Source organism: Cryptosporidium hominis, assembly GCF_000006425.1.
Source record: "Cryptosporidium hominis TU502 chromosome 3 CHRO013100, whole genome shotgun sequence".
NCBI lineage: Eukaryota > Apicomplexa > Conoidasida > Eucoccidiorida > Cryptosporidiidae > Cryptosporidium > Cryptosporidium hominis.
This window is the reverse complement of record NW_667210.1, coordinates 1-10,420: the sequence shown is the minus strand read 5'-3', so window position 1 is coordinate 10,420 and position 10,420 is coordinate 1. Positions and strand designations below refer to the sequence as shown.

Below are 10,420 nucleotides of genomic sequence, written 5' to 3'. Positions count from 1 at the left end.
TCTCTGAAAAGTTCAATACTACCTACGCTTTTCACTAGCACAACTTTACTCCTGTTCGGTCTCCCTTTTTGAATAACTTTTTTAAAATTCTTCTCTGCGAACTCCTTATTTTTTTTTGCTAGCTGCTTTCTTCTATTGTCTATTTCATTTTTCATTCTTTGTTTGACATCATTTGCTCGTTTTTTAAGAATCTGCTGTGGAGTTCTTATTTCATTTTTCAAACTTTTGCTTTCATTAACAATTTTTTCCTTGATTATTCCAATGCGTTTTGCAATACGTTTCTGTTTGTGAGTTAGCTTAATACCTTTACTTATAGCCTCAATGATCCCTTTGTGTTTATCATGTACGTTCGAATAGTCAAATGAAGAGTTAATATCGCTCGTATTATATTTATCCTTAAACCTATTACTACGAATAGTTTTATTAAGTTCTATATCCTCGATTTCACCAACATTCTGGATCTTTAAATTTGTATTTGCCTTCCATTTCTTATATTGCCCCGTACACTTTAACTCTCCTTTAACCTTAATACCACTTTCGTTAAACTTTTTGATGGAGTTTTGTTTAGAAATATCGATTAGTTCATACCTTTTCCTTTTAGAGTTCCATTTTCTAACGCACTTTTGTCTTTTCATCTCGCCTTCTTCATCAGGATTAATATCAAAACTTGATGACTCTAATTGTAATCCAGTCGATCTAGAAACTTCCTCTTCACTATTTTTATAAGGTATAAAGAAATGCTCTGATTCTTTAACTCTATTACACGGTTTCTTAGGCTTTCTTTTTTTATTCACAAAAGTCTGTGAAATATTATTATTTGAAGATATTTCGTCTGAAATACCATTTTGACTCTCAGAAATAGAGGTGCCAATTGCAAATTTATCTTCACTTAGAATTGATTTTACAACGTTGCCCATATCTTTAATTTTTTTCATCTTGATTGATGACTTTAAAACCATCTTTCCAGTAACTTGGTTAAGGCACCCATACTTATTGTGAGTTTTGTTCTCAGTTGGTCTGAATAATTTCAAATGGTCCAAAAGAGGGTCGCTGATAACTCCGAGATTTTGAAGAGTTACGATATTTAAATTAGTTTCATTGGTATCTATATTTAAATCTGGATGAATAGACATTAATATTTTTGATGCTCCTCCGCACTTTTCTAAAAGTTCCCGTGATCTTTTTAAACTTTCTTTTGAAGATGGTGTCCTGGTTTTCAAGTACAATAAATACGCAGATTCCATTGACCTCCTGCACCTCTCTATTTCAGAATTTTCAGTAAGAACTCTTTCAATAGACTCTATCTCCAGTGTAAGGTCAGGGAAACTAGCTAAAATTAATCTTGACTCCACATGAAAATCATTTAAAGAAGCTGGTTTAATAAAAGATATCCCTTCTTCATGAATATCATCGTCTCTTATGCTGGCTTCAACTCTTTTTTCTGTGTTTAAACTATCATTTGATGAATCTGTAGTCTGTTTACTTGTTAACGTAGTCATTTTAAGGCCAAGAAATAGACAAAGGTCAATCGTGTATGGTAAATCTCTGGAAGTAATAAGCGAAAATGCTCTGCCATGTTGTCCTGCCCTTGCTGTTCTTCCAGTCCTATGAACAAATAATTTTGGGCTCAATGGAAAATCAAAATTTATGACATATTTGATCATTGGTATATCCACACCTCTTGCAGCAATGTCAGTTACTACTAACGCTCTACTCTTATTCTTTCTAAAAGTACTCAAATGCATTGTACGTGCCTCTTGATCCATATTTCCATAAATATAACTAACTATAATGTTGTTTGATTCAAGAATTTTTACGATATAATCAACATGATGTTTGGTTGCGCAAAAAATAATAGCTCTTTCGTGAGAAGGAATAGTGTTTCTAAGCAAGTATAGTAAGGATGCAAGCTTTTCATCCTCTCTTACAAAGAGAAATGTTAACTTTAATGTTTCACTTAATATATAATCTGAATCAATTTGAATAACTTCCGGTTCGTTTAACATAACTTTAGAAAATGATGCAAGAGCTGTAGGCATTGTAGCTGATACTAATACGCATTGCCTATTCTTTGGGATAGACTCCAATATTTTCTCAATTTGGCTGGCTAATCCCATTTCAAATAGACGGTCTGCCTCATCAAGAATAATTATTTTGACAGCTATTAATGAAAGCCCTGCTTCTATAATGTGATGGAATAATCTTCCTGGCGTTGCAACTACAATATCTGGATTTCCAGATAATGATTCAAACTGTCTATCAAGCGATGAGCCACCTGTTAGTGCGCAAACAACCAAGTTCGTTTTACAGGCAAGCTTTCGCACAACACGATAAGTCTGTAATGCAAGCTCTCTAGTTGGAGACAATACAACTCCCCTAATTCCAACAATTTGCGAGTGAGAGCAGCCCAATCGTTCAATCATAGGCAATACGAAACCCGCAGTTTTGCCAGAACCTGTTCTCGCCATAGCAACCACATCTCTACCTGCTAAAATAGACGGAAAACATTTACGCTGAATCGGAGTTGGAAGAGAATAGCCTATAATCTTTATTGACTCCAAAAGCTTTGGAGAAAAACCAAAACTTTGAAATGTTCCTTTAGCCATTTATTATTCGTCAAAAATGACAATTTCTTGTGCGGTAAAAGAGATAATTGTTTTGCGGGCAAGATGTGTTAAAATTCTAAATTAAAAAAAAATCAATACAATAAATATGTATAATCGGACAAAAATATCACAAATATGTTGCAATCAAAAAGAAATGGTCTCTTTAGTGATATGTGAAAATCTATATTATATTTATTATAAATTAAATTCCACATTACTTTCAATATTTACGAGGTATAAACTGTAAGCTTCTCATGCGCGCACAAATACAAAGGGTAAAATACCTTAATGATTACAACTGTGCTGGATATGAGCTTTACTACAGTTGAATTAATCAGGTAAGTGCGTAAGCTTTCAAATTCTACTACAATCTTATCCTCATAGATTAACTCTGTTGTTTATTGGGGTTTTATTTCTTTTATCTCTTCCAGGCTTTGATAAAGTTACGCAAGTAAAAGAAAGTGGGTTTTCTGAAGGAGCAAATAAGGCTACAGTTGACCGTAGCATCGTACTTGAATATAAGAAAGTAACCCAAGAGATACTAACTTCTCAAAAATCGGGTGACGCTGAATTGGTTGCGCAAAGCATAATTAATTCTATCGCAAGGGACACTCACTGCATTGAATGCGATGATTCTGGAGACATTGATATAATAAAAAATAAAAACCTCTCTTCATACAGATATAAAGATTTATATTTCTTAAGTTCTGGGTATATTGCAGCTGTAGTTCCATCAAAAAGAGGCGATTCTTCAGAAGTAATAATAATTTCTATTTCCTTTCCATGGAAATATAAAGATGGAAAAGATGAACTGGGTAGTGCAGCAGGTTTAATTATTCCTCTTTCCAAACATTTCGAAAAAATTTACTGGACTTCGAAAGACATAATTCTACTTTTTACAGATTCGAACATTCCAAATTCAATGGGAATTAACTCATTTCTGAAAGATCTGGCAACTGACCAAAGACTGCTAAAATACAATGGTAGAATACGAACTGCAATTTGTATTGAAATATTGTCGTTAACTCCAACAAGAGTCTTTATTGACATCGGTAAGTTGATTCAATCATGTATGTTAATTTCTAACTTTTAGTAGAATCTATGGATGGACTACAAACTAATCAAGATTTCCCCAATTCTGTTATTAGGGAAGTTGAATCAAGCTTCACCTATCCTCCTATATCTATAATTACAAGGAATTTTTGGGATTCAATCGCAAGGTAAGCTTTTAAAAACCATTAATTTGTCAAATAATTGCTTCAGGCAAGCGTTTAATAGAGGATCGTATAAACCTCACAGTCGATTTTTGCAAAATAATATCAATTCATTTACACTTTCTTTGGTTGATGAATTTTCGATAGCGAATAATAAAATTTGGGATCATTTTAAGGACAGCAATGATGCGAATGAGTTCATTTCAATATTTCCAATTCAACAATTTGAGATTTATAAATTTTTAGAAGGTATTGTTAAGATTCAAAGTAACCTTCATGATGAATTGCATCAATCAAGTAACAAATACTATTTTACATCATATTTTTCAACACTAAACTTTGGTATTTATTTAGTCCCAATTATTCTGATATTAATATCATTTTCGGTCGGAATATTAGCGCAAATATCAAAAGAAAGCAGTATTCTACTTATTGGAATTATTCTAATAGCATGTTTGATTTCAATAACTGCTCCAATAATACTCTTGGTTGTGCATTTATTTGATAAAATGGGTAATTCTTTATTTGATTGCTCCAATTTATCTGAACCCAAATATACAAACTTGTGGCCCTTGTTTATTGCATTAACTTTTGTGGTCCTCTTCATCACATTTTTTGTTACTTCAAGTATTAGTATATTCATTAAACTATTTAATGTTCAAAAGAATAGTAGCACATACAAAGATATTATTAATTCTATTAAGATAATGAATCACATATTTCTAATTGTCTTCACAATTATTCTTTCGACAAAAAATTTCAGCATTTTGGTTTTTATTATTCCCATCATTCTATTTATTATTTTTATCATGGATTCTTCAGCTTTTCGAAAATTTTTAATCTGGACAATTTTCTTGGTGATTTTATTAAATTTTTGTTTTTATAAAAAGAAAAGAAACTACTATACATGTATTTTATCAAAAATGGCAATGAAGGCAAGATATTTTTTGATAGATATTGCAAATATTTTACATTCAAAACATCTTATTTATAGTCTTGGTTTCGATATTAGCAAAGCGAAAAATTCTGCATCTATTTGGAACTCCGTTTTAGGGAACGAGATATTTTGTCGTAATAAACAATATTTTTCAGCAGAGATAAATAATTTCTGTAATAAGCTATCATTGGATGGTTTTGACCAGGTTTCAAAACAGTATAAAATAATTAAAAGTATCCCTATTTTGCAGTGGATCAGTTGGGTGGAAATTAAAATAGAAAAAAATATGTGTAATTACAACGGGAAGAATTTTTATGAAATTTTTACGGAAAATTTATTTCATTTATTTAGGGATGATAGGTGCTTGAAATCAACAATGCTCAAACATTTGCTGATAGGATTACTATCACCCTTAATACTAGCACTATCATTAACTTTTCTATAATATAATCTTGTCTATTGCAAATCAGCTTTTTCATCTGAAACAAATGTTAATGCATCTTCACTATCCCACTGAATGCCTGCCTCAGCTATGTCTTCCCAGTTATTAATATTTTCCAAAATTCGATCGATACATCTTCTCACATCACCTTCCACATCTACATAGCATAATTCTTGGAACAATGGAAGACAAACAAAATTTAAAAATCCAACCTGCGACTTTGGTACATCTGTAGATTCCCTATCACAAATTGGAGAAATGGGTAGCGATAATGCCTTCTCCTCATCTCCTTGTAGGAAAAATTCTTCTACAACAGATCTGCACCACTTATAGTGTTGATTCCATTTCAATGCTCCATGTCCGATATCTGCAGCTTTTAAACATGTCCTAGCAAGCATTAGTCTATCTTGAGCATCTCCGTATGGGTCCCAATCAACTGCTTGCCTTCTCACTCTAAACCTAGAAACGCATTCAAAATGCCTATGCATATCTGTCTCTAATATTAATTCAATAACTATTCTTCTAAATTCTTTGTGGAGTTCTGCGTCCCAACTTTGCAAAAAATCAGCAGCTCCGCCTCCATAATAGTAGATTATCCGAAATGTTAGGGATGCATGGAACATTTCTAGGACAGATCGATCATTATAATTAATTGCAAGCATATGTCTTGAATTTACAAGAAAATTGCTTGTTCTCCCAATATGGCCTACATCATGTCCAAGAGATGCAATAACTGAGGCAAGCCTCTCTACAGTGTCTAAATGGCTCCATAATCCAGTCGCTCTTGATAAGCAAATTGCAAGATGGCATACGTTAGTGCCGTGTAATTCGTTATGGTATTTATTGTTGAGGTATCTAATATTTAATTCTCGAAAAAATATATTGAATTTGGATATATTTCCAATTAGCTTCGAAGGAGCAGTAATTGAAGAAGAATATGCTGTAGTAATTCCCCTAGGCAAGTTAGATGAATCAAAGCCAGCTTCTTGGTTTTTTTCCTCTGATGCAATCAAGTGTAGCATATATAGTCCTGCCACTGAAAGGCAATTACCTTTTGTTAATTCGTTTAGCCTCCACATGTCCAAATCCCAATTAGAGGAATACTGGTTATCCATAAGTTGCAACGCCCTATCTAAATCGGAATAAAGTTCTGTACTAACACCTTTGGGAAGTTCAGGTAGCGTAAAATTATGTGGATTAGTTTCATTAAAATATGATTGACTTAATAATGAGATTGTTCCAGAAGGATCTTTAATAGAAATGAGTTTTGAAGCTAGATGAGTTGCGAAGTGAGCTATCTTACGCTTATTCTTTAAAAGATGTCTATAGTTATCTTCAATATCTCCACCAACTACAGGTTCATCTAAGGGTCCTTGACGGGAAATCATACTTTCCACTATATGATTTGTATCCAAATTTTGAGATGTAGTCTTGATTTTTTCATTGGTATTGCTTGGGTTTGCGGTTGGTCCATCAAAAACTTTAGAAGCATATAAAACCTCTCTTCTAGATGCAGAAGATTTAGTAAATTCTGCAGTAATATACTCTCTCACCTTTTCAACAGATGGATCAATAAGTGTTGAAGAGTTCTCTCCTGCAGTAGCAATCATCATTGAGAGTCTTCGACGAGAAGGGCCAGGAATCGATGTAACAGTAGCCCTTGATTCTGTATTCCTTCTGGCTGATATGGAATCAACGCTTATATAGCTTGACTTGTTCTCATGCGACTTTGGAGATAAAAACTGCCCCATTGACTTTGGAGAATTAGGAGATATAGGAATTCTAACATCATAAGATATACCCAACTCTTGTTTTATCTTTTGAGAAGCAGTTGGAGAGCAATTTTCTTTTGGAGTTACATCTCCACTACCTATTATTCTAACCTTAGATTGTCTAGGGGTTTGTGGCACATTTGACTGAAGTGACTGCGGTAGGAAAATCGCAACTGGATCAACTGCATAAATATCATCTGACCTACATAAAGTGACTTGAGCAGAAGTTAGGTCTACCATTGCGTCATGTAACATTTTACGATTTATTCCCTTTGTGCAGGAAGTATTTAAATAGCGAAGAAATAGTTGAACCTTATTGATGTTAGCTAATGTTCCTTCGATCATTGTAGATTTAGGTGTTTGATTCATAGAATTCTCCAATATTTGCATTTCTGCTTTAACTAAATTAATGTTAAAAAAGTCTCTTCTAGAAGAGCTCACGTTAACTCTTTTAGCCAAAATACATACAGAACAAAACACAAAAAGATAAATTGTTGTGGATACGTATTGAGTTTCGTTAGGAATAGGCATCAGCATAGAAGGGACCAATATAATATAGAATGAGATACTCGTTATTGAATAAATTAATATACTCATAAAAGAAATTGGTAACATAAAATGTAGAATCGAGCAAATTGTGATTACAATAAGTGATCTGGAATTCTGGACAGCAGGATCGTAGTTATTATTAGGGGAAAGTGAGACATCTAGTAATAAATTTCCTGCTGTAATATTAAGTATTGTTGTTATTATTGTAGTTGATGTAAATATAACTTCCAAATGTTTATTTAAGAAATTGACGAAAAATGAGATGATTAGAAATAATGAGCATATTGCAACTACACCACAAATTATAAAATAGGCAGTTACTGAACTATTAGAAACTTCATTTACTTTTTGATTGTAAACTTCTAATAAGATATCCAAGATTATTAAAAATAATGTTAGCAATCCAATCCAAAAAATACCAATTTCTGTTCTTTTTCTAAATTTCTTTTCAAATTTCTTTTCCAAAATCTCGCTTCGGAACTTCAATGTAAATGGATGCAAGTATTCTAGAGTAGATACAGAAGAAAATGTGTTTTCGAATGGCGAAATTAATTCCTTTAGTCTAGTTTTTAAGTCCTGATTTTCATATATTTCGAGCTCGCCCAAATCAAAATTAAGCCCCCAATCGTTATTCTTCTCAAATAGTATTGTCTTCCCAATAGAGGGAGAGCTGGCTAACCCACTCATCTTAAAATTATCCTTAGATGAGGATTAGAGGAAATCGATGGTGCGACATTCCGCAATATTATAACTTCTACGTTGCACGCGCGAGTAAAATTGTGTGTAGGAAAGCGCTACTTACACACCGCCTATATTTGAACTATTACGATTATTGACATTTAATTTTAAGCTATGGCAATATATTAGTATTATTTAAGGTAACTTTTATAACATTAAGAATATATTACTAAGGCATTATCCGATTTTGTTTAGCTTAAACTACTCAATGTCTAATAATAGCCGAATTCTATATGTAAGGTACGAAATGTAAAGTGCATTGTTTTAAGTTCATCTATTATTTATTTTAGACAACTTCCATATGATATCTCTTCTACCGATCTTTACGATATTTTTGGAAGGCATGGAACAATTAGACAAATAAGAAGGTAAGGCTAACAGAATTTCTTGTTCATGAAGAGTCTGAAATAGAGGTGTAGGTGAAGATACAAAGGGCACAGCATTTGTAGTATACGATGAGATTGAGGATGCAAAAAGTGCGCTGAAGCAGCTTTCTGGTTTTCAAGTTTCTGGAAGGTATGTTAATTTAAATCTAATTTGAGAGGTTAACATTAAATAGATATTTAACAGTGCTGTTTTTCAATAATAAAAGTCATTATTAAATAATGAATATATATCTTGGAACGCAAAGCAAATACAGACATTTTTAGTTTCCTTCGTAATTATTCTCTTATATATTCGTTATAATTACGATTTTTTTTTTTTTTTTTGCGCCAACAAGTAGACAATGTCTTGTTCTACTTATTACATAGGTCTCCTAGCAGTTTGATTTGTTACAGTTTTCAAATTTCGTCAAGTATGGACTTCTGACTCTTCATTCGATTTATGTATTGGGATAAGTATGACGAGATTCCTCTGAGATGGATCTCCTTTTTTCTTTTTAAATGGAGATTGGAACTGGATGAATCATTCATAGGCGGCCCATTGCTTGATGATTTCTTTGAAAAAATTGGGTCGATATTCTATCTATTGTTACTAAAAAGATATGAGACTACTTTTTGTGATATTGATACGACTGAAGTGGATATTAACCTTTTCATTGACAGACTTCCTAAAGTTTTAATTTTAATAGGTAATAGTGGATCTGGGAAGAGATACTTTGCAAGAGAATTGTTATCTAGCTTCTCAAAGATTTGTTATTTTGAAAACTCGAAATCCTTTAATCCCGTGACTTTCAATATATTAATTGATGAATATTTTATTGATACGAGAACTGCTGATTGTTTTGACAAGAAGATTTATTATTTGAATAATAAATTAACGTCTATATCAAAAGTAGGGGTGCGCTTACGAGACTCATTATGCAGTGGATCTTTTTCCCCTCCTGCCATATTGGTTTGTTTTAGAAGTGCAAATCCAAATAAATATTACACAGGACCAAATAGTAACTACTATGGTGATGTTTCAAAACAAATAGTTATTCTTAATTTGATCTCTAAATTTATCCGTATTTGGGATGACAAAAATATTCCAATCGTTTCATTTTTTATTTCAGATATAGACCCAGATGATTATGGCGCATCTAATAAGATTTTACAGTCAAAGACTTTGGATATAAAATATATATTTAAGTATGGATATGGAGAATTTTTTGAAATAGATTTCAGAAACTCCTCGCTCCAGATCGATAAAATTTCCCTATTAAGGTTCTTAATTTATAAAAGATATGATATAAATGAAATCTCTCTGAATTATCTGATGGAAAAAATTTCTAGCATTCACTCCAAATATATTAGGGCTTTATCCAATGAAGAATTGAAATTCATTGTAAATGAGATTGACCTGGCTCGCATCAGCGACATTTTAAATGAAGAACTGCATGATATTCCATACACTGTTTCGTGCGGCAGATTTATTGCAATAGTCCTCAATGGTGTAATACCTGACTTTTTTAATGTATTTTTACATTATTTTAACTTCGTCATCAGGAGATTGAATAAATCAGTCAGCAATTCAAATTGTGCAATTTGTGATTTGAGCTGTGATAGAGAGAGCGGTTCATGCAAAAATGGATTAATTCAAATGATTGGTTTTGGCGAAGCAATTCATAAAGTAAAGAATCTTTTGCTCCCCTGTATTTCATATCCAGAAATATCGAACTTTCAACTTCCTATAGTTTTTAATGAAGCGTCTGGTATTATTGTTTTTGGTGCAAGGGGTTG

At 32.5% G+C, this 10,420-nt stretch overlaps 5 protein-coding genes across 5 annotated transcripts; 2 read left to right on the top strand and 3 right to left on the bottom strand.

Moving 5' to 3' along the window:
- Positions 1–2,606, bottom strand: Chro.30274 (hypothetical protein; the record flags this gene model as incomplete). The annotated part of the gene is made up of 1 exon (XM_661141.1): positions 1–2,606. A coding segment is annotated over one exon (2,606 nt), but the record flags the coding sequence as incomplete, so codon positions are not given.
- A 1,560-nt stretch (positions 2,607–4,166) lies between these two features.
- Chro.30272 (hypothetical protein) lies at positions 4,167–4,463 on the bottom strand. Its single annotated transcript, XM_661140.1, has 1 exon — positions 4,167–4,463. The coding sequence occupies one exon, from the start codon at positions 4,461–4,463 to the stop codon at positions 4,167–4,169; it is 297 nt and encodes a 98-aa protein (XP_666232.1).
- Positions 4,464–4,527: 64 nt separating this feature from the next.
- On the top strand, positions 4,528–5,202 carry Chro.30271 (hypothetical protein). Its single annotated transcript, XM_661139.1, has 1 exon — positions 4,528–5,202. The coding sequence occupies one exon, from the start codon at positions 4,528–4,530 to the stop codon at positions 5,200–5,202; it is 675 nt and encodes a 224-aa protein (XP_666231.1).
- Positions 5,203–5,213: 11 nt separating this feature from the next.
- On the bottom strand, positions 5,214–8,207 carry Chro.30269 (cGMP phosphodiesterase A4). The annotated part of the gene is made up of 1 exon (XM_661138.1): positions 5,214–8,207. One exon carries the CDS (start codon positions 8,205–8,207, stop codon positions 5,214–5,216), a length of 2,994 nt encoding a protein of 997 aa, XP_666230.1.
- Positions 8,208–9,083: 876 nt separating this feature from the next.
- Chro.30268 (hypothetical protein) lies at positions 9,084–10,420 on the top strand (the record flags this gene model as incomplete). Its single annotated transcript, XM_661137.1, has 1 exon — positions 9,084–10,420. A coding segment is annotated over one exon (1,337 nt), but the record flags the coding sequence as incomplete, so codon positions are not given.